We start from the raw sequence: 25,019 nt of genomic DNA, 5'->3' as shown, positions 1-25,019 counted from the left end.
ATAAACGTCGCGAGCCAGCGCGTTTCGAGGTTGGAGATTTGGTACTGGTGAGAGCTTTTCCCAAGTCTGACGCTTTCTCTGGCATAACAAAAAAGATGCTTCTCCTATACACGGGACCTTACATCACACTCTCCACAGCGCAGAATAATGTGTGCACTCTCGGTGATCCTGAGACGAGAGAAGTGTTAATGAAGAGAAACGTGTTTCACCTGAAGAAATACGTACAGCGTGAAGCCACGCCTCCTCAGGACCCAGCTGACCTGATGACGTAAGAGAAGAAGGATGTAAACACAGCACGTCATGCAGGAAGGAAAGCTGAAGATGTTTACACTCACAGACGCACCTCCTTACTTCTGGCATTCAAGAGAGTTGTTGCGCTGAGTGATAATATTGCAGAGAAATACTGTTAGATAATGCAGAGAGATAATTTTAGTATAGTGCGACAATTTATGATGTGATTATGACATGTTAGTGATTATGTTATATTATATTAGTGTTAGGATATATTCATATATAATTAGGGAAATTTTGTGTAAAGTATTGCATATACGGCATATGTATGGTATATACGTAAAGTGTATTGGAACCTCTTCTGAGAAAATGCAACGATTAAGCAATTAACGGTTGCATTTCCTTAGGAGGGGAATAATGTAAACGACACATGAACTGTGTTTTGATTTGATTTACATATTTAAATTTTGCGTCAATGTATGAATATTTTTACCATTTAATTAGGGATTTGCATATGAAGTTTAATGGAATTTGCATACGTATCAGCGGGAGCATGTAGCTTTTATTAGTATTTTTAATGTATATATATTGTTTATTTGAATATGTAATTTGAACATTGACTAACAACAGGACGGGACATCAGATTGGAGCAATGATATTTTAATATTATTTAATATTGACTTCGAAGAAGACAGAACATTCGATAGTTTAGATACGCTATTTTGCTGGCAGAGAAGCAGCGAAGGCCTTACAGAAAAAAAAAAATAAAGAAAGCTTGTGTTCCTAACGGAGCCTTGGTCTCCCACGTCGTGGGAAGATATAGGAATCAAGGTAACCATCTTTATATGGGTAGAATACCTATGAGCTCCAGTTTTCGCATATATGGATAGCTAGTCTCAATTCCTAGGGTAGTTGTAGGTAGGAGCATACACTGCCACTATAGAGACACTGAGTCCACAAATACAATGCTTTCAAAATCATAAAATTTTTAGCGTATCTATGAGAGAATCCAGTATACAAAGAGGTGCTAGTTTTTCAAGACACACCTACTTTTAGCATGTTTGTCTCTAGAAGCGTCCCTTGGTCAACGAACTACCGTCAGAGAAAGGGAAGTTGACAAATTCAAAATTGTGGACGAGTCCACTTGAGTCATAGTGGTAGTCGTCTAGAACTATGTTCGTAATAGTACAGTGACATCCGCTAGATGTCTCTGTTAAAAGATAGTTATCGTCTGCTCCGCTGATACATGATTTGTTATAATAGTATGTGTAATGTTATGTAAATAAACTTTCTGGGTGTTCCCGTAGTTTTAGATATATTTAGCTCGATATATATTTTTGATTACTACAAATGGCTTGTACTAATGGCAGTTATGGACCTAGTTGATGGTTGTGGGAAGTATTCAAAAGACGAACACACACCTCAGTTTAGTTTTTTTTTAACCTTGACGAAATGCACTACTGTTGCAAGAGAGAAGAGAACTCTCAAATAGTTTTAATATGCTTATTTTTATGTGTCAGGCTACGACAGCCTTGTTTAGGGTTCAATTTATATGTTAGCATTTTGTGTAGCTTATTTAAATTGTATAATTAACCTGAGTAATCAAATAATAAGCCAAATCCTTCAATGCATCAGTTTCAGAAATTTGCAATATTCAATGTCACTTGGACAAACAGTTACCGGTGTCGCCACTAGGTGGTACCACTTGTCAAGTTGTGTACGTAAACCTGTCAAGTGATCAAGTGTGAATAATTTTGGTGTTTATTTTAATTTTTATATTAAATACAGCACAGTGTTAGTGAGTGTCATACACTAAATGAAAGCTTGATAGATAAGCTATCTAACACGCATAGTGACTGTTAATGATGTTATTGAAGTGAGTTACAAATTGCAAAAGAATTTGAAAAAGTGTTGACTATCGAAATATCTAGGTCATTGGGAGCCTACAGGTGAGTGACATACCTCCCACACCTATTTCGGGTGAAGCGGGCTATAGTGGTTTGGCCCGATACAAACTTGGAAGGAACAATGAACCACAAGATGGATAAAACATTACGGGACACAACCAGGAAGACAGTTGCTTCTTGGATCGTGAATCGTGTACATCGGACACGAAATTCGGAGTTATTATTTTTACCGCCAGTTACTTGAAACTTTATAATCGACATTCGTCGTGTTCAGATATGTGGTGAAAATGTCAGTGATTTAGTTTCAAACCATATACATTGTGCAAGTGTCGTATTAAATGTGCACTATAAGATAATTTACCGCCTGTTTATCTTCGTTAACGCTGAACTCATATTCTTGTGGTAGAATGAGAGCGTAGGAGGTACTACTAACATTTACTAAAGTGCGGTTTGCAGAAAGGTCTGCAAAGTGATTTTATATTAATTAAAACATTTACTAAGTGTTACTAGTGTGAAGAGACAATGCTTCCACGTATATTTTGTGAAGTGCTTCGCACAAGTAGTAACGTTGGCAGTATTACGTCATACGCCGTATCACCTGTTAAGTTTGTTTGCAGTTAGGCACAGTATTGGTAAAGACAAACTCTATGCCTAACTCTTTAGGCAATCACCAATACTAAAATACCGTGCAGTGTATTTAAATGCCGTTTAATACAAGAGACTGAGCCTTTGCACTTGTATAAATTAGGCGCAGTTGGTGTCATATAACTCCAGTACGTCGTATAATAGAACGCTAGTGTGAACTTTCAGCATATATTCAGATATTCACTAGTCCCATCACACAGAGGTCTACCCATAGAACCGCCGCTAATGCAGCAGAACTCCAAAGTTAGAGGGAGTACGACGGGTGGAAGAGCCTAGCAGCACGACAGGAGAAGACGGAGAATGGTCGCCGAAAACGGAAGAAATACTACAGGGAAGTGTATAGCGTAGTGAGATGCAGAGACACTGCAAGTGAGAAGATATCGGCGCAAGTACAAAACCGTGCACGAACAATTAAAAATGAGAGCTCAGAAAGTTGGTAAAATTTTCAAAGAGAAATATTTTTAGTAAAATTAATTTTTTTTCTTTTCTTAGGTCTCATTGCGAGACCGTGCGCGCGCGTGTGCTCCTGTATATCATATTAGTGTGTGCATCTAATATATTGAAGTAGTGCATTAAAAAGGATTACCAATGGAAATTTGAACTTCTTTCTTGTCTGCAGTATGGCCGTAAGGTATGTGTTACCCTTTTGTCTATTTGTTTCTTTTTCAGGCTAGAAGCTGGGTTCGTGAATGAATCATGAAAGCGATGTGCGTATTTTGGGTATCTTTCACATGCAGGATGGGTGTTAAAACCACAGTTTACCTGAAAACTAGAGTTTCATGCTAAAGAGAATCTTGTTTTACTTTTCCAAATTTTAATTTCATTTAACTTAAGACTCTACCGACTGAACTAAATTTAGTAAATTAACTTTGCGACTGGAGGTTGCATTAATTTAAAGTAATTTTCAGAGTACATATAAAGTCTCACCCCACATTTGCATTCTAACATATTAATTATTTTGTTAATTTTATTCATATTATGCAATCTTCCTTCCTCCCGCTCACACCACCTGTATATACATATATATAAACTATATGGTTATATTTCTAAAAAGGCTTTGGGCAGAACGTCATTCATCCGTCATCTACAATAATAATCAAACCATTTTCACAAAATTTTATACTGATATTATTATATATTGTAAAACCATTATCAAGAACAATTCTTAGTGATTTAGATGAATAGGATCTAAGTGTGCATCTGAAGACATAAAACCTCAATTGAAATTATAGTAAAACTCAAAAAAGAAGAAAAACAAGCTTACTCCAGGGGAAGCCAAAAAATAACCGATTGGGACGTCTGATTGGATACTCTCGTTTCCGCCATCAATTTTGGCTCGAAACATTGAGATTTTATTGGGCGGAACGGCAGAGTAAGGACGGCGACATTGTAATGTATGGCCTTACAATTTTGTTGTATAGGCAGATCCTCTATTTTATAACATCCTTGACTTACTCAGAGTGAAATGTTAGGGATAAGAAACATTCACGATAAAATATATACAGTCAAACCTGGATAAGTGGGATCGCAATAGACCGTCAATATAATCCCATTTATAAGTGTATCTCACTTACTAAGTTTCTTACTTAGTAGACTGCAATAGCCAATGTTTCACTTAAGGAGGTTATTTTGAAGGACAAGATTCCCATAAAGAGAGTTTTTATTGGTTATCCAGATCCCACTTATCTAAGTTTGAACTGCACTGCATAAAATTCCAAGTCTCCAATTCTCTCTTGAAAGAAATTCCAAAATTTCTCTTGAAATGTCTTGTTTCTCCAGATAATAAGCCCCATCCCTTTCTGGATATATGATCTAATCTCTAATTAGTATATTCATTACCATAATTAAGTAAGTATTGAAATAAGATATCGTCATTACATAATCATGGTACTTCGACTATCATCACATTATCAATACATGATTAACTGTAAAAGTTTACAGGAAAAAAGAAGAAATTTGATCGCTGGCCTAGCGAAATTCGAACACTACAAGAGTGGGCATGCTGGTAAAGACTGAGCCTTATCTTGAGTGAATTGAGCTAGGAAGCTGAAACTGTCACACTATTACATATTCATCCTGTAAATCAACGAACTTGCAGCTTCTGACGTCCCTTTGCTGATGTAGTCATTCACTGCTGGTGCATCATTAGTTGCCTCCGGAACACCCCTGAAACGTGTTTCTTGAGATTAGGGAACAGATGACAGGCAGAAGTGTCTGGTCAGGTGAATAGTGTGGTTGAAGTAACATTCTAAACCCCAACGAGCTCCATTTTGCTGTTGTTCACTCAGGGGCGGATTCAGGACGGACTTCTGGGGGAACGTTGGGTTGTAATACCGCTACTTAGAGCTACTTTTAAGAGTTTCAAACCCTGGGATGGGTTTTATTTTTATATATATAAAATAAGAAAATTTTCTCTTCTGGGGGGGGGGGGGCGATCGCCCCGATCGCTTCCCCTGGATTCGCCCCTGTGTTCACTTGCAGAGTGTGACGAGACATTGGCATACAATATGGATGACTCCTTTGAAGAGCTTTACCCGATATTTTCCTTGATATTTGTATTTTACCTCAACTTCGGGAATATAGTACAGGAATACGTTGCATTTCTGGTTGAATCTTGTTGATGGTAGTCCACTAATAGAATACCTTCATATCTCAAAAGATTACTGCCATTTTTTTTCTGCGATGATCTCTGCAAAAGAACTTCTTTGCCTTGGACGTTCCACTATTCTGCCATTCTTTATACTGTTCCTTGGTTACGGAATCATAAAAGTAGATCTATGTCCCATCACCAGCTACCAGTTTGTCCAGAAACTCGCACTCATTTTCTGCAAAATTTCCAAAAGATCCACCCAAGTTTCCATTCGTTTCTATTTTTGTTCATTTGTCTTAAGTTTTGGGATGCACTGTGCTGCAATCTTTCTCATGCCCAAGTAGCTGTTGATATTGACACCAACTCTATCACTTAATATCCCCAAACATTTAGCAATACTTTTGATTGGTATTCACTAATCCTTCATGATCATGTAATGAATGATTTTCCCATCTTTAGGCACAGAGAAGGAACCAGGCTGTTCACTGCTTTGCTTTTCCACTTTCAACACTGAAGTGGTCAGTTTTAAATTTGGCAACCCACCTTTTAATTGTTGCACATAAAGATCCATTGTGCCTCAAAGTTTTTGGCATTTCTTCATGGATTTGCTTTGCATCCTTCTTTTGGAGAAATAGAAACTTCATTATGGTCTTAAGCACTTCTTCATTGAAGTTTTCTCGAGATGCTACACTGGTGCCTGAAAACGAATAAGAAGCTAAAATCATAATAAGTTGATTTATATATCATAAGCATACATGTAGAAGCATTGACAAGTATATCACAACAAACTCAGATTCCTAGCTCAATTTCTTCAAGACAAGGCTCAATCTTTATCAGCACTCCCTCGGATCTCCGATCAACGAAAGATTGAGTTTGAAATCCAGCTAGTCTAGGGATCGTATGTATTTCATAAAAGCCTATACGAAATAATATAAAATATAAAATATAAACTTGTTGAAATCACGGATGGTACTTAGCTAAAGGTACCAATCACCTCACAAATAAAACCTTTGATTTAGTTTTGAGTTTCTGTTTCTTAAAATACATGTAAAGGAGTTTGTTACCATGTAATTATTGAACATTTAGTAAATATAGTGTCCTGGTTCTCAAATAGGGGGGGGGAAATAACGATTTATTTCTATCGAAATTCTCAAGTTCAATCACTTTTATTTAATTTATTTTACTATATTTTAAAAATAATATGGTTAATTTTATTTTTCATAGACGATTTCTTGTCTTATGCTTTACATGCTCAAAATTATTTATTACAGTATAAAAGATATTTCAGTAATAAACAAAAGAAAATGAGTGCACTACTCTTGGACATCTTATATTTATAAAGAAATATGATGATGTTCAGAAAACTAAGTTGAAAGTACTTCAGGACACAAAGGACTACCGAAAGAGGTGTTTAGTTCAAAAACCTTACCAGTGGTTGAATTCCATTGTCCAATAATTCATTAATTAAGTTATTGTAGTAGTCGACTCCAGCTTGGTTGATAATATCAATATCTCCAGTGGGTAAGATTCTCGACCACGACAAAGAAAAGCGGTAGAAATCAACCTGTAATTTAAAAAAATGCAATATCAAATTAATCAACATACAATATACATACATGAGTTTGGAAAATAAACTTTTTATATTTTAAATAATTTCACGAATTCTTTAAGTCTGATTGATGCTTAAAAATATCCAGTTCTTAATTGGAGCAAAGCTTCTTTTTTATTTGACTTAGGCTTTCAGTTATCCGGATGCTTCTCTGAAATGCCTGAACCGTTTTAAATCAAATTTGACATGGTGATTCGAGAGAGAGCGCTGAGTGTCATAAGGGATCGCATGTCCCGATGGTACATACAATTGAGGAATAATCACCGAAAAGCTGGATATCTCTGATGCCTGAGTCGTTCTTCACCAAAGAGTGCGGCTAATTTTAGCCCCAATTTCATCTCCCCATGAATTTGCCCAAACATAATTGCAATCGATAGGTTCCGATACGTAGAACGCGCCTGTGAAGGAACCAGAGTGGTCAGATGCACCATTCCTGAGATATCGCGTTCCAAAGGTGTGGTATGCCACGAGATGGCGCCAACATCGAGGTTAAAATCGACGTGGCACTTAAGTTTATGAAACTCAATCAGAAACATCCTCATCATCGGAAGCATTTGCAATGCGAAGAGAAACATTGGATAATCGATGACCGGGTACAACAAATTCATGGTTGTGGCAGTAAGAGAAGTACCAAATAATGGTGGCCACGTGTGACCAACATCCTACTGTACGAGCTCCAGACTCGTACTGCAGTAGTAGGCAATGATTGCAGCTCTAGCTGCCTTCGCCTTGTCCGTCAGCACAAATCTGTAGTGCTCGGTTCGATTGCGATATCTCGAATTCATTTTTGCCTTAACCAGAATGGGCTCAGCAACGTTGAATATAATCAGTTGAAAGAAGAACGAGCTTGATCAACGAGTGTAATACCATACGAAGTTATGTCAGTGACCACTATAACGTGTGAGCTTCACACTTTATACAAATACCATCGGGGCGTGAAAAGACAATCTCGTAGTTGCGCCTCGATACTGGTGCCATCTCGTGGCATTCCACACTTTTGGAATGCGATATCGCAGGAACGGTGCATTTGACCACTCTGGTTCCTTCCCAGGCGTGTTCTGCGCATCGAAAGCTATCGCTTGCAATCAAGTTCGGCCAAATTCGTGGGGAGATGAAATTGGGGCTCCAGGTTAATGCTTTGTTGGTCGAACTCTTTGACATGGTGATTTGAGAGTGCGCGCTGAGTGTCGTAAAGGGTTGCATGTCCCGATTGGACATACAATTAAGGAATATTCACCGAAAAACTGAAATAATCAATAAAAGTCGATAGCTTCGCTTCAAATTTGCAGTTATTGTATACCGAGTATTTAAACATTGCCTAGTTAAACATAAAATCTGTTAAATATGAGGGGAAAAAATACGTTTATGTAATTTCATGTCTGCACAAATCTGTGTAAAAGCAAATAGTCATGAGAGAAGCAAACATTACTGTAATAGTCCTAAGATTAATAATCTGTGGTTTTGAGTCTATATAATATGTCAAATAATGTACTTACCCCCACTTCTTTTAGAACCTTGACATCGTCTTTGTAAAGATGGTAAGAATCAGCTGCAACATCTCCATTCAATCCATCAGTTGTCTTGTTCGGGTACATGTGTAACATATGGTCCCAGATATTTTCTCCTTTACCTATCAGAAGAACAAATTAAATTAGACAATTATAATATTACGTTCTATTCTATTAATTTAAATACGTCATAAGCTTAATAAAGATTGTGTTCTAATCTTTTATGTAAGTTGACTCAAAAATCACATTCTTGGATTTCCCATCAACGTACGTACCTAATTGAGCAGTATCTACAGAAGTACAAAATATATTTTTGATTCAATAATAACTGGACCAAGGTTAAATATAGCAACAGCACAGAGGGGGGGGGGGGGATTACACAATAAACGTCAGGAACTCTTCAACCTGTTGGTGTGGGGAAAACATAGCTACATTAAGTACATCGTCTTTCGCTGTAAATTACACGAAATACATCGAGAAACTCTAAATGAATCTTTGAACTTATATCTAAAACATGATATTCATAACACTGATCATATAGTTGTCACAGGAAATTAACAAATTTTACAAAATTTTAACAAGTTCATATAAAAGAAACACAATATCAGTTTTAAAATACCTAACAAATTTTATTGAGTTAATAGAGAGAGAGAGAGAACTAAGGCTTTACAATAGCTGTAGTTAGTATACAGTAAAGCCAATCAGCACATAAGAACATTCAACTCCGTTGTTGAAAAAGGAAAGAATAGAAACTAAGAACAAAAATACACCAGAAAGAGTCACCTATACAGAAAAAAGTTTAATGTTCCACAATTATGCTCCAGAACTAACGGACACAGTAATGATGATGATAATAAACAAAGTAGTGGAGAGGAAAAGTGAAAGAAAACCCACACACATAATTTGTCCTTCACAAGCTTAGGGTCGAATCAGGGACCCTCATGCGCCAAAGCTAAGCGTCCTACCATTTTTTATTTTCTTTTAAATTTACTCGAACCGGGGCATTTGTCTTCACGGTCATCTTTTCCACAAATCTACGTAATCCGACACGATAGGGACACAAACACACATATATTAAAGATAATTAAAAATCTGACCATACTCTCTAGAAGGATACAGACTCCCGATGCATTGCGCCGTACGATTTGAAACTGAACGCTCGACACTACTTGGTTATTCTAACCGATAACCACCGATTCGCCGTTACCCCAAGTACCACATCAATAAGGAAATAAGATCAGGTGAATTTTAATCTGATCAGAAATCCAAACCTCGTTTAGAAGGTACGAAGAAGTGACACGTTGAAAAAAATATGAACAAGTATACGAATGTATGAGTATGCAATAACGTGAAACTTTCTTAAAAATGCGTTCACGAGGCTTCATAAGACAAACAATTATAGTGCTCGTGACAGGCAATAAGCCAAATGATATTCTTTGCTACATTTTTGTATTTCATAATCAGCAGTAATCTTCATTTGATTAATTAATATATCTTTCGTATTCCAAGACATGGGTTATTTATCCCAACTCAGTGTCTTGTAGTGAACAATTCGCTTTGTATATACAACCCTCGTGACTAAGCGGTTAGCGTACGCACCTTTGGCGTGGGAGACCCGGGTTCGATTCCCGGCGGGAGCTCATGTGGTTCGGATTCCACGTTAATCAGTAGATCCACGTCTCATATAGCCTCGCTGCTGAAAGGGACGATAAACTAAAATCAACTCAATTCAACTCACTTTGCACAATTTGTACTTCCACAAATTTCTGAAAAATCAACCAGAAAAAAGAATCTTCCTTGAAACGAACTTCGGCTCTTTTGGGAGAAATATATCAGCAAGACATTAACAATAATTCAGAGTGAAGGCATAACCTTAATTATGATGTTGCAAAAAAAAAAAAAAAAAAAGGTTGAAACGTTCGGATCTCGAGACATTTCTACAAAAGATCAAGCAATGTAAAGACACAACAAATAAGTTTCAATCTTCCATAGGAACTACATGAAACAATATCAGACCACTTAAATTTGTTCGAGCCACTAGACAACAAGACATATCGCTACATATGCAAAGTGTAGCTTCGGCCGAATTCAAAAAGGAAACTTCTGTGTGTACCAAAGCCTTTGTTAGATCCACAGTGACTGGTCCAGATCATGGAATCGAGCAAGAAAACCATGAATTCAAGGTGATTGGAGGAATAGTAGGAATAATCCAGAACGAAAGTTCGCTAGAGATAAGTATACTTCTTAATCGTACCTGAATTGAAAAACTTATTTCATGATTTGAACAAATATATCGTATTGCGGGCAATGAGAAGCAAACACAGCATATGGTTGCCATATTTCAAAAATGAAAATCCCGGGACGCTACTAAATTACGAGAATCTTTGAATGCTTAAAATAAAAACACATGCTATATACTCATTTCCTTTCTTCCATTAGATAGAGCAGCGTTTCCCGACCTTTTTCAACTTGCGGCACACTACGGGTGTAACTTGAATTCTCGCGGCACACTCATAGCTATTATTATCTGTAAATGTAAAATACCGTGGTATTTTTTTCTATGATTATTGATCTCTTTCTCACAGAGAAGAAAGCTCGATTACTGGTTTTTCCCGTGGTAAATCATTATCTTATTTTTCTTTCTAATTTTAAAATAGAAAACAATTGCAATGAAATATTGTACTCAGGTTTTTAAAAATACGATTTCTTTTTCGAAAACTGTATCCAACCTTTCACTAAGAAGGAAGATTACTAAATGACGAACGAAGAAACAAATCTCTTGTACTTTTAAAACAATGTAGGTAATTTGTATGCATGTTTGGCGTGTTTGCTATGTCGAAAGGATTAAATGATATTTTAAAATTTCAAGTTACGAAACATCTGCAACAATAAAGAAGCAATAATGGTCATAACAATGATAACAAATACTTTTTTCAACATTAAAAATGTACAGAAAAGTAACAAGGTGTGAAACTTAAAATTGTAGATTCATAATAGAGGTTTATTGTAATGTGAAATACAATTATACATTTTCCCCCATGTCTTGCAATTTGGTAGCTATAGAATTAACAATTTTGATTCGATTTCCTCGCGGCACACCAGCGGCCCATTCACGGCACACCAGTGTGCCGCGGCACACCGGTTGGGAAACGCTGAGATAGAGTGATTTCTGTATTACGTAATCACATTTTTAGTAATTTTAGTAGACCCTCTTCTCCCTAGTTAAGCAAACGGAAGCGTCTGTTATGTTTCGTGGCTTTCAAAGTCTGTTTTAGCCATTCAAGATATGATGTTTCGTTTAACATGTTTTGTCTGTTCGTTTCTTTCTTTTTTTATACTGTTAATTCATTGACAATATGTTGTAGCGGCGTTTGATATCTTCAAAGAACTTCTTTCGTTGAAGTTTTATTTTATTTCTGTTAAAAGAATAATTATATACATAATCCTGTGAAAAAGCAAACTATAATATTCCCTTCTTTTCTTCTTCGCTGAAATTCGGGACATTTTAATGTCCCGAGAAATATTTTCGAGACGCAGATCTCGATTCCGTCACGGTCCCGGATTTTCCGGGACGAATGGCAACCCTAACACAGCACCATGAAATCACAGAAGGAAAGGTATCCTGAATAACACAAAATGTGGTATTTAGTTCATTTATTGTTGATTTGTATATACAATAAAACACTAAATAAATAAATAAATGTTTTGCATAGATAATATTTATCTTAAGAACAATAAATTACCAAACATCATCGTTAATAGTAAGATTACGGTGACTTTGTATTTCCTTTGTTGTTTTGAAACAGAAAACATATATTCAGACACTTGTGTAATTTTATGGAAAAGTAGATGTGAAAGAAAGTGTAGCTGGCGAAAAAACAATATTCCATATATGATTGCTGGATCTTCCACAACAACAATAACCGTAACGAAGAAGGATTATTATCTGAGAATTTTGAAGACTAAACTATTAATGTTATTAGATTGTTCGAATGCTTATAAAATAACCTATATTAAAAATATTTTAAATATATTTCATAAACGTTTTGTATTTCATTGTATTGTAAATTGATTTGTCAATAAAATCAAAGATAAATATGTTTTGCATATGTAGTACGTATCTTAAAAAACAAAGATAAATATGTTTTGCATAGATAGAATGTATGTTAAATATAATAAATTACCAAACAATACCTTTAGTAATAAGTTTATGACAGTGTTGGGAAGTAACGTAACGCAAGTAACGCGTTACTTGTAACTCGTTACTTTTTAAGTAACGTTTCCTAGTAACGCGTTACATTTTTTCCAAAGTAACTGTAACGGTAACGCGTTACAAATTTTTAAGTAACGTACCTAGTTTGCGTTACTTTTTTCGCGTTACATTTCGGATGAGTAACTACAATATATGTATATTTTTTCGGAAACAAATGTTTCTTTTATGTAAATGAATTTCTCAGAATGGAGAATGAACTACGTATGTCAGTAATCGACAGTCAATCACCGACACACAAAGAACAGATAAGATCATAGTGCCACTTGCTGTTTTTTTTTTTTTTTTTTTTTAATATGAGGACAGCCTTAGGGAAATCACGTGTACTGATTGCAAGCACCTGGAAGAGTTTGTCGAAAATTTGGCAGCTCCAAATCAATACATTCAGTGAGTGAACTAGGAGTGCAATGATACCGGTAGTCTATTTTACTTTGATTGGTGTTGTTTTTATAAAGATGGAGAACGAAAATATTTTACCGTTCGAACATTTGAAGATGGTGGACAGAATTTAAAAGTAAAGTGTCTGAAGTGCCCCGGCGGAAAATATTTATCAACAACTAGGGTGCCATAATTAACGATTTACAGTAAGGGGTTAATATGAATAAACTATGTTTTGATGAGTTTGCTGATGGTATGTAATATTGGAGTTCTTTCAGATCAGTTTGCTTATCCTAGAGTTCCGTTGATTATAGAGTAGTGTAATGTTTCTCTATATTCTTTATTTTTAATTTTAGATAACAACATTGTTATTATTATATAATTAGTTTAGCAGAATAATAATAAGCAACCATTTTTTCTAACGCATAGGGATGAAAACGAGTCAAGCTAAAACTCGACTCGACTCGAATTCAAGTCGAGTTTCGAGCCAAGTCAAGGGTAATATCCTTGAGTCGAGTTCCGAGCCGATTTAGTTTTTCGCGTCGAGTTTGATAAATTGCTCGTTCGTTTTCATGGCCTGATTACACTGGAAAACGAAAGCCATGGAATACTTTTAGTGTTGCTCACGAGAGGGGACACTGCTCGCATCTCGTCTCGTCTCGATAACGAGACCACAAGAGATTTTTTTTTTATAACAAGCTCAGCTCGGCTTGGCTCAACTGAGAAGATGGCTCGAACTGGCTCACTTGGGGTGAACCATCGGCTCGAGCTGGTTTGGTAGGGATGAGCCATTTGCTCGGTTCGGCTCAACTGAGCCGAGGGCTCTAGCCGAGTCGGTTGGGTGAGCTGTTGGCTCGGCGCACTTCTCGGTTCGGGTCGATAGTGAATGAGCTGTGAGTCGAGCTGCTCGAGTCGTTGACAATTCTAAACCCGGGCCGAGCAGTTTTGAAGATATTTGGCCAGTGCCCTATAACTTTTAACAGTGTTTGGCTCGAGCCCGAATACTCAACCTGGACCTTCAACCCAAATTCAGAAGCTCGTGAACAATGTCCTTGACTCCTAGACTTCACGACTACCGAGATTGGCAATCAACTAGTTTTTTAGTATTCAAATACAAACCGCCTATCTTTCTTTTTATATACAGTGTTGTTATAATTAATAATAATAATAATAATAATAATAATAATAATAATAATAATAATAATAATAATAATAATAATAATAATAATAATAATAATAATAATAATAATAATAATAAAAGTAGTAGTAGTAGTGCCATTGATAATAATTATACTGTCTATGTAATATACTTGAAAAATATACTCAAAACTACACCAGATTTGGCTCGAGTCGACTCGGAACTCGACCCCAATTCGAGTCGAGTTGGAGGAAATTTTTCGAGTCGAATGCTCGGGTCGAACTCAAAGATGTCTGTTTCTAGTCGAATCGAGTGTCAAAGAAAACTCGCTCGAACTCGCTCGTGTCCATCCCTACGAGTAGCGCAGTATGGCATTTTATCAATGTTACATTACATGAAAATGTTCATATATCAAGTAAAAATTTGCATTTACATAAAGCGATTCAGAACGTGCAATAATAATAATAATAATAATAATAATAATAATAATAATAATAATAATAATAATAATAATAATAATAATAATAATAATAATAATAATAATAATAATAGTAATAATAATAGCGGTAGTAATAGTAGTAAGGAAAATTGAAGTCATAATTTTTTCACATTTTTAAAGTTTCGGACCTAAAAGTAACGCGTTAGTAACGCGTTACTTTCGTAGTAAAGTAACAGTTACTTTTGGGGGGCAAGTAACGCGTTACTAACGCGTTACATTTTAAGAGAAAGTAAAGTAACTTGTAACGCGTTACATTTTTACAAGTAACTTACCCAACACTGGTTTATGATGACTTTTATAGCGGATTTTCTTGGTTGTTTTGAGCCAGAAAAAAAAACTATAGATACTTGTGTAATTTTATCATAATTATCAATGAAGGAAAGAAATACTACATAACAGTAGGTAGTTCTGACGCCATTTGGATTTTAACCAATTCTAATTTAGAAAAAATGCCACACTATTTTTTTTAAAAAAAGTTCTTTATACCTTATTTTGAATCAGGTGAGTTTCTGCTTTTAACAAAATAATTATAGGAATTTTCATATGGACCTACACTATAAGTAGGGTTGCCAACTTTTGAATACGGAAATATCGGACACTCTCCTGAAGTACATATACTTTTAAGATTGTGACATCATTGTTCGTCAAAAATGTGAACAATCTGAAAGTGGTTTCTTCATATAAAATTGAAGTGAAATAAGAGAAATATATACTCTTATCTTACAAGGGAACATTCCGATTTGGTGAATTCAGTTGTTGAAAATGATTGCTATCGCTGGATTCAGCACCAAAAGAAACCAGGGGCGGATCCAGGACGGACTTCTGGGGAGGGGTTGTAATATTGCTACTTAGAGCTACTTTTAAGAGCTCCAAACTCTGGGATGAGTTTTATTTATATATATATATATATAAAATAAGAAAGTTTCCTCTTCTTGGGCGGAGGCGATTGCCCCGATCGCCTCCTGGATCCGCCACTGAAAGAAACAGAGGAAAAGAAAATGAAATGAAATCTGAGTTTTACGTCCCACGGTTATGCCGTTTAGGCTAAAGGAAACGGTGATGATGAGTAATGAATGAAATGGTGGAATGAAGAAAGTGGGAGGAAACGGGAGAACCCCGAGGAAACCCACGCACACGGTTTGTCCACCACAAAGTTCACTTGGCGGGGGCTGGGATCGAACCCGGGACCCCAAGCACCAGAGGAAAAGATGTTTAGTGGCAGACCGTATACAGGAGATAAATGAGGGTAGGAGATAAATGAGGGTAAAGTGCGAAGATAGAACATAGAAAATGTTTAGAAATGTCATGTTAATTTTGAAACGAGTAGGGGGATTGAGGTCAAATGTTGAATATGAGGAATGCATGTAGAGCTCCACTGAATAGGCGTAATGTGAATCATGGGGGACATCTAAAAAGCTGACACGTTGGAATTAGGGCAAGAAGAATATACGGGAAAGGGGTCATGTTGAATATGGCTCTTGACGCACATCCTCTATTGAAATCAATAGTGGCCAATACAGATTGAGACCTCTGAACAGGAGGCGTTCCACGCTATGGCAATGTAGCAATATTGGTGTAAAGGTGACGTGAATGAGGAAAAACCACAAACGGGAATGAGGCCACTTTCCAGCCAACAAACGTCCCGATCTGCCCAATATTGATTCATATGCTGGTATAAGTGCAAATATAACCAAGGACAACTTGAAAGAGTTCATGATTGACGTTTTCTGGCCTCTGCTCCTCGTTGATTTATGGGGAACCAAGAAAGATGAAGAGTTCGTGCAGAAACCGGACGTTCATTAATAGTAAAATGACACAAAGGAATTGTGTAAATGATAAATCCTGACTATAAAATGTACTTATTCAATGCCAACATTTCTCAACTGCATCTTTCAATTAAGAAAAATAGTTATCCATCAAGTACTTTTTAAACATAGAAGATCGAAATTTACGGGTAGCTCCTCAGGTATTGAAGAAAATGTATGGCATATAATAGTTTCATTTTTAATGTTTTATTTATTTTATTTATTTATTTATTTTTTTTTTAGTTTTAATTTTGTAATTAGTATAACGTGGGGAATTCAATAGCAAAATGGGAATTTCTACCTCTCGAGATGGGATTTTAAAATGTTTCACGTCGGCATCACTGAATCAAACGAGTAAATAATAATTATCACAGCCACACGCAAAAAATAAAAGTTCCGTGCACCGGTATGTATTCGATGTATTTTGTTATATAGAATCCAAATTTCGAAACCCCAAGACAATCGACCGTTCGTTTTTTTATGAGCGAAAAGCTTTAGCGATTTTAGATAGGAAAGATACACTAAGACAGCCATACAAAAAAACAAAATTTTTGTACGGCGTACCCCAAGGTATGGATTCGATGTATTTTGGTACACAGAATTCAAATTTCGAAATCTCAAGACGATTGACCGTATCGATTTTGTTTTATGGGCGAAAAACATATGTGTTGTCTTACGTACCAAAATTCACTGAAGGTTTTTCGCCAATAATAAAAAAAATGACAGGTCGATCGTCTTAAGGTTTCGAAATTTGGATTCTGCGTAACAAAATACGTCGAATCCATACCCTGGGGTTCACGGCACAGAACTTATTTTTGTATGTCTGTCTTACGTGTATTCTCCGTATGAAAAAATCGCTAGTTTTTCGCCATTAAAAAAGAATGGAACGGTCGATTGTCTTGGGGTTTCAAAATTTGGATTCTGCGTAACAAAATACATCGAATCCATACCCTTGGGTCCACGGCACAGACTTATTTTTGTATGTCTGTCTTACGTGTATTCTCCGTATGAAAAAATCGCTAAAGTTTTTCGCCATTAAAAAAAGAATGGAACGGTCGATTGTCTTGGGGTTTCAAAATTTGAATTCTGCGTAACAAAATACATTGAATCCATACCCTTGGGTCCACGGCACAGACTTATTTTTGTATGTCTGTCTTACGTGTATTCTCCGTATGAAAAAATCGCTAAAGTTTTTCGCCATTAAAAAAAGAATGGAACGGTCGATTGTCTTGGGGTTTCAAAATTTGAATTCTGCGTAACAAAATACATCGAATCCATACCCTTGGGTCCACGGCACAGACTTATTTTTGTATGTCTGTCTTACGTGTATTCTCCGTATGAAAAAATCGCTAAAGTTTTTCGCCATTAAAAAAAGAATGGAACGGTCGATTGTCTTCCCACACAGCACACCGACGTCCAATGTACATCCATTTAACGTCCGGGCATGGATTTACGGGATGTCCAGTGGACGTGTGGTCTTGGTCCATACAACGTCTAGTGGATGTACACGGGAGAGTACAGGTGGCACAGTTGCCGTGCATCTACTGGACGTCCAGAACGTACATATTATGTCCATTTCTGGTACCAAAACGAACTAATTATGGACGTACAGACGCCCAATGGACGTTCAGAGGACGTGTTCTTTTGGTCCATACGACGTCCACTGGATATACACAAGATGTTACTTTGGGACAGTTGGCATGCATCTCGTGGACGTCCATTCGGAGCTAAAATGGATTTACGGGATGTCCAGTGGACGTGTGGTTTTGGTCCATATAACGTCTAGTGGATGTACACGGGAGAGTACAGGTGGCACAGTTGCCGTGCATCTACTGGACGTCCAGAATGTACATATTATGTCCATTTCTGGTACCAAAACGTACTAATTATGGACGTACAGACGCCCAATGGACGTTCAGAGGACGTGTTCTTTTAGTCCATACGACGTCTACTCGATATACACAAGATGTTACTTTGGGACAGTTGCCATGCATCTCTTGGACGTCCATTGGGAACTAAAATGGACCTATTATGGACTTCAAACTGATGTAGAGGATGTCCATATGTGGATATCATGGGAACCTGAACGTACAAATTGTGACTATTTTTGGTTCCTACACCTACCAATTATGGCCTTTCACTGAATGTTCTAAAGGACTGCCACAGAAGGATTATTCACTTAAAGCCCGATACAGAAGCCATACTATCTGGAATCAATTTATTTTTAACATAGGTTAAATTTTACCATATCAAAGTGACATTTAAATAAGCCATCTTCCATCAATTTTTACTATCAGTCAACAAATACACACGTCAACATTTATACTATAAAGTTTTATGAGCAAACAAAAAAACAATGAGAAATATTTTTAATACGTTTAATATTTCGTACCTTTCCAGTCAAAATTCTTGTTCTGTGTTCCACGAAAATAATTTTTTTTTCGATTTGTATCTACTGAAAGGTCAAACTATTTGAAGATTCGGTATCAATAGCAAATCTAGTTCCAATTTTACATGAATTAATCCTTCCTTGCAATAATGCATCCTTATCTCCCGAAAATGAGAACTCAAAATATAACTAACAATGTAAAGTATTCTGCCCATACGCTTTAGTTAATACAATTTGTTGATTAAAAAAGCTTCAAACCTGCATCCTCTTCCACTCTTTGTAGATGCATAGAAAGATATCACAAACCGAAACCTCCCTCGATTCACTCTAAAGTTTCAAATTCATTTGGAAATATCAGTTCTCCCTTTTCCTTAGTATTGAGAACAGACAAGACAGCTACGCTTCACTTCTCATATTGAAACAAATGATGACCAAAACTTTTTAACACTATCCCCCCCTTTTTTTTCATATTATCATACTCATAGGAGAAACATTAACTTCAATCAAAACATGCCATCCATTAATGGCCGAGAACGTTACAAATTATTGAACTTATATACATTAAAGAATAAGAAAGGCGTAACATAGAAAGAAACGAATAACATAACAATATACTTTATTGGATTACCTCTAATTACATATACTGCTCCACAATATTTGTCTTTTTAATATATTGAATAAGATTGTAATAAGATTTTCTTTCGCATCTCAATGATATTAAAAGTTTCGTATACATGTTTTATTCTTGATTATGAAATGTATTATAAGCGCATAATATTGTTAAGCAAGGGAATTTTAACCTTCTCACTGATATATCATGAGATTCTTTCTTCGTGCGCTCCATTTTTCTATTTTCTGAAATTAAGAAAATGGGAAAATTAATTCTAGGTATAATCAACATCACAACGATCAAAATTAAAATCAGATTATGAGGTTGATGTTAAGTAAGGTTCTTTATGTTTAACTTTAAAGAGTAAAAATTACATGACGGATTCAACTTGGGACCTTTTGGCTTTAAACTATACAAACGGGACTCAAAGGTATACAAAGTTACAATTACAAATTCCAAATTGAACTACAAATTACAAAAATGAGCTCCTCCGTGGCTAAGCGGTTAGCATACGCGCCTTTGGCGTGGGAAACCCGGGTTCGATTCCTGGCGGAAGCCCACGTGGTTCGGATTCCACGTTAATCAGTAGGTCCACGTCTCATATAGCCTCGCTGCTGAAACGGACCTTAAACTAATAAATAAATTAATCAATACAAATTACAAAACGTATTATTAGCGGCAGTTTTAAGTTTCTGAAAATCTACTTTTTTTCTTGCAGCCTTGGGCCACAAAATGTATTTCCTTTTCATACTTTATTCTGTTCAAGCACAATACAATGAATCTCAAATTTCAAGTTTAACTCCCAAAAGTCGTTCCATCTAAGAAACAGGCTTTCTTATTCCATTGTAAGATCGAAGAATGTTAAAGGTTTTCCGATTTTCTAAAATATCGGAAAAATATATATACTGTAAGTACGAATATATCCCCACCTTTCCGAAATAATATATATACAGGTAGCGGCAGTGCGAAGCTCAACAGTGGCGTTCTGTTTCCAAAGCTTAACACTTTTAGGCTTTATAGTAACTTATGTTACCACGGCGTAGTATCGTATTTGATCGCTTATTTAGGTTCTATAACAAATATTTAAGCCGGTTTTTTTTATTGGTCAAGTCTAGGATGGACCAAAGAACACTCCAGATGCGTTTTGAAACCGGATGGTGAACTTGGCGACGCCAAGTGGGGGCGGAGGGGCGTGAAATTTTTCATAAAACAAATTTCAGAAATTTTTCACGCCTTTAATTTTCAAGATATCAGATTGAAACTTTGCATACTGATTGCGTGCACCATTAGGTACCGGTATTTCTCATTCTTTTTGAGATCCCTATGTGAAACCAGGGTTGGGTACGAGGGGCTCAAGTGTTTTTCGGAGGGGTCCGAAGCGGTGAGTTTTTCTGAAAAATTTCCGATTGTCTCGATTGTTCCGGTTGATGTGTACGATACGGACATGTAGTGGTACTGTTAGAAAGAGCTCGTTATACTGAAGAAAATGACCTTTGAACCATGACTGTACCCAGGCCCGGGCCAGAAGGGCGCAAAAATTTCGATTTCTTTTTTCCAAAAAATCTCCCAGTTTTTTTTTCGTTTCTAGTGTATAAAGCGAATGATTTCTCTGTAACTGTCCCGCAAGCTTTTTCTACGGATTCTGTGGAAAGAAGAATGTGTTATACTTGAGTCTGTGTGTATTATTTTGACATTCTAACATCTGCTAATCTATGAGATCTAAACTAGTTATAACCAGAAAATGTAAAAACAGCAACTAAAGAATTTTTTAGCAATTAACGTAATCATGCCTGTTTGCCTCTAACCAGGGAGGTAACTTGTGGGGGCAGGGAGGGCAACTGCCCCTCCAGGGAAGCTTCCCGCCGTTCGAGGGGGCCTACTTTAAGACAATTTTTTATTCCATATACTGTAATACATGTAATTATAAATGAAGCATCAAACAGGTTCACTACATTAGATACACAAAACAGCACACAACAGGTAGATAAAACAAAAATGTGTCATGGACCCACTTCAGTAAAAAATGTCTATATTATTAAGTGCCCCAGAAATCTTTATTCTTATGGCTTTGACATTTGTAAATATTGTCCCTTTAGTTAATTTGTCATGTACGGAATGGGCCCTGCAGAGAGCTGGAGGGCCCACAAAGAGTAAGAGAAAGATGGAAAGACGAGATCTATTTTCGAATTTTGTGGGGAATCCAAAACAATCTTTTGGAGGGGGCTCAAATATTAATGCCTTCCCCCCTCCCAAAAAAATCTAAGTTACTGCGCTGCCTCTAACTTTAATTTAGAGCAAGACATGATATATTATGTGTAATTGAAAGGAAAAATGTTACAAGGTAGATATTTGTAATCGACTTCAAAAATATTATCTATCTAACATTGAGCCCATTTACTACGAAAATATATTTATCGCACATTAAATGTGCAACATAAAAATTGTACTATTTTTTTTTAAAAAAAAGGAGATAAACATATTTGAGTCATTGCACGTCAAATTATTACACTACAGCCCATTTTCAACCCGACCCTTTTCTTTCAAGTAAATTTTATTTCCGTGTTATCCTGGATAAAAAATTCATTAACTGTCTTAGAAGAAATTATGAAATCAATTACAATTTTATCTACGTCCATTATAGATGCAATATTTTTGACATTTTTTTATATTTCAGACTCGTGTCTCTGGAAACATGCTACACGTATTAACCTAACACTGCATTTCTACTAGGACAGTACTGTAAATGCCATTTAATTCTGGAGATGGGTGCTATGGACTTACAAAACTTACAACCATTTGTTGACTTAAACCGAAACAATTAGCCATAGACCCCAAAAACGTATGATCCTCTCAATACAGACCGATTATACTACCTCAAACCAGCTATAAGTCTGTGACCAAGCAGAGATACGAAGGAGGACCACCGTTAAATTCTATGTAACAAACAAACTTCGTTACCACCAAAAGTTGGTTAAAAAGCAAAGATAATAAAAAGGAAAATTTTAAAAAATCCAGTTTAAGAAAATTTAAATAATAGAAATTACTCTAATCAAAAGGTGAACTAAGTAAATAGGAATAAATTACATGTCCGGAGGAAAGCTTAAAATTAAATCGGATAGTTATTAGTACAAGTCAGTGACGACGTCAGCTTTAAATTCTTAGGGGGGCAAAGGAGGGGCAGATACATTTTCGGGGGGGCAGCTATTTGCCATACCAAAAATGACATATTTATTACGTTTGACTTATTTTACATTACATTGTGTATTTCGTTGCTGTTTTCATATTAGACCTACTATATGATTATAAATTAAACTGATTTCAAGTAAAATTTGTAACTAACAAATAAGTAACGTCTGCACATGAAATATTTTTCAAGTTGTCACGTTGTTATATATATAGCCCCTATATATATATATATAAGAGAGAAAGAATTTACGAGGAGCTGCTGAAAATGTCGTAGTCCAATCCAGAAGAAGGAGTGTAGGTACTAGGTAGAAAAATGAAACCGTAGTTTAGAAAAACATATCTCTGTATGTACAATACGAAGCAAAAAACCTGCAACATGAAAGTTTAAGTTCATTGTGAAACTACGCCAACAACATAGGCAACCAACCTAACGTCTTTGTGGCACTAATCACGCCAGGATAACCTTCGGCTTCGTCCCCCTGCACACTTCGTTTGGAGCAAGAAATGCATAGACCACGTGACTACAAACCACAAATTTCTCACAAGATGGAGTAATAGATTGAGGTTCTTCTCATTTCTCTTCTCATTTTACATCCTCAGTTTTAAAGAGAGAGAAAGAGAAAAAGGTCAACGTGATAAAAACTAAATAAAGAGGAATATGCGAAATATAAAGGAAAAGAAAACGTGCGCATATATTGACAAATGACACATGCACTTCAAAAGAGACCATCTCAAATTTTGTTATGAACCATATATAATAACTGTGAGAATCAGCAAACCACAAAGACATAATTACACACAGTAAGTGTTATACAACACATATTTATTTAAACAAATAAAAATGCTTGCAGAAAGCTGAAAATGTCTTTAAAATCTCAACCATAACTGAAACAAGAGATTACTTCTCTATTGTTTTTCTTCGTAGCATCCATCTACATGGAGAAATGAGAAAGAGATAACATCTTAAGAGATTCGCACGTATACAATATCGGAAACGGCTAAATGGAAAAAAGTACCGTCTTTGGCTGGGATTCGAACCCAGAACCATAGTGTTAGAAATCCAACACTCTACCGATGTAGCTAGTCTGACAGTAATACCCTGTTCCTCCATCATTACCTATGAAAGATGGAATGGAGTCTGCAGAAAACTACGTCTAACATGTCCACGACAGACCGCCTATAACCTATGTCTAATTGGTACTTAAAAAAGCTAGTTCTACACGTGCATAGAAAAGTAAAATCAAATGAATAGTTAGTACACATCACTTTGTCTGTCTCACTCTATCTCTGACTATAGAAATAGAGGAAGAAGAAAAAAATATAGAGGTGAGAACACAGGAAGAACAAGCAAAAATATAAGTTGCAGGAAAATGAATATCAAGGAGAGAGAGAGAGACATAGAGACAGAGAGAAAAATAGAGGGAACGGAGCAAATGATTTAATATACATCGGAAAAGAAGATTCACAACTGTGCTATACATTTAATGTATTGAATACTCTGCAGGCCCGTATCCACGGGGGGCTAGGGGGGCCGCCCCCCCTAAACTTTGGCTGGCCCCAATAAAGGTTTCACGATAGGCTTGCAAATAAACTATAATATGGTGATGAAGTATAATATGATATGGTCGGGCTCCCCCTAACTTCGGCCGCCCCCCCTAAATTTGTGGGCTGGCTACGGGCCTGATACTCTGTTTCTTCTAAATTGCTTGCTAGATGACAAATATTAATGTGTAAAAACGTAGCAAATGCCCGCGTTGTCTTGTTTTCTTACTATTTCAGTAATAGTGGAAAACGTGGTTTATGCAACATAATAAATTACTAATTCTCCCACAACAACCATGTAGATGTTGTTGATGATTTTGAGTTTAACGTCCGTTCAGCAGCGAGATTATATGAGACGTTGACCTACTTATTAACGTGGAATCCGAACCATATGAGCTGCTGCCGGGAATCGAAGCAACCATGTACTGTTGGTAAGAAATTTCTAAGCAAAAGAAAAAACTGATCAGCAAAATACATAAAACGATAGTCCTGCAAACTATTACTTAAAGAGAATTTATTGTAAAATCAATACATCCATGTGGCGGTATATAGTCGTAAAGTGATTAGAAAACTTAATATTAAACTGTCGATCACATTGTTTTACTTATTTGAATTCAATGTCGTATAGATTCGGTTTTAGCTCTAGATTTCAGCGTTCTCACTTCGATTCTTAACTTGTTGGAAATATGCATTAATTGAAATTATAAAAACA

General features: G+C 36.2%; 1 protein-coding gene across 1 annotated transcript in view; it reads right to left on the bottom strand.

Moving 5' to 3' along the window:
• The window catches only part of LOC145664145 (myrosinase 1-like), a gene marked incomplete in the record, with an annotated part of 131,655 nt that overhangs the window by 59,741 nt on the left and 46,895 nt on the right, over nucleotides 1–25,019 (bottom strand). Inside the window, 2 exon segments of the mRNA XM_081730545.1 lie at nucleotides 6,803–6,937; nucleotides 8,479–8,612. Coding sequence (XP_081586671.1) covers nucleotides 6,803–6,937; nucleotides 8,479–8,612 — 269 coding nt within the window.

This window comes from Thermobia domestica, chromosome 11 (genome assembly GCF_964235325.1).
Source record: "Thermobia domestica chromosome 11, izTheDome1.hap1.1, whole genome shotgun sequence".
NCBI classification, from domain to species: Eukaryota; Metazoa; Arthropoda; class Insecta; order Zygentoma; family Lepismatidae; genus Thermobia; species Thermobia domestica.
The sequence above is the reverse complement of the archived record's forward strand: the minus strand, read 5'-3'. Positions and strand labels throughout refer to the sequence as shown.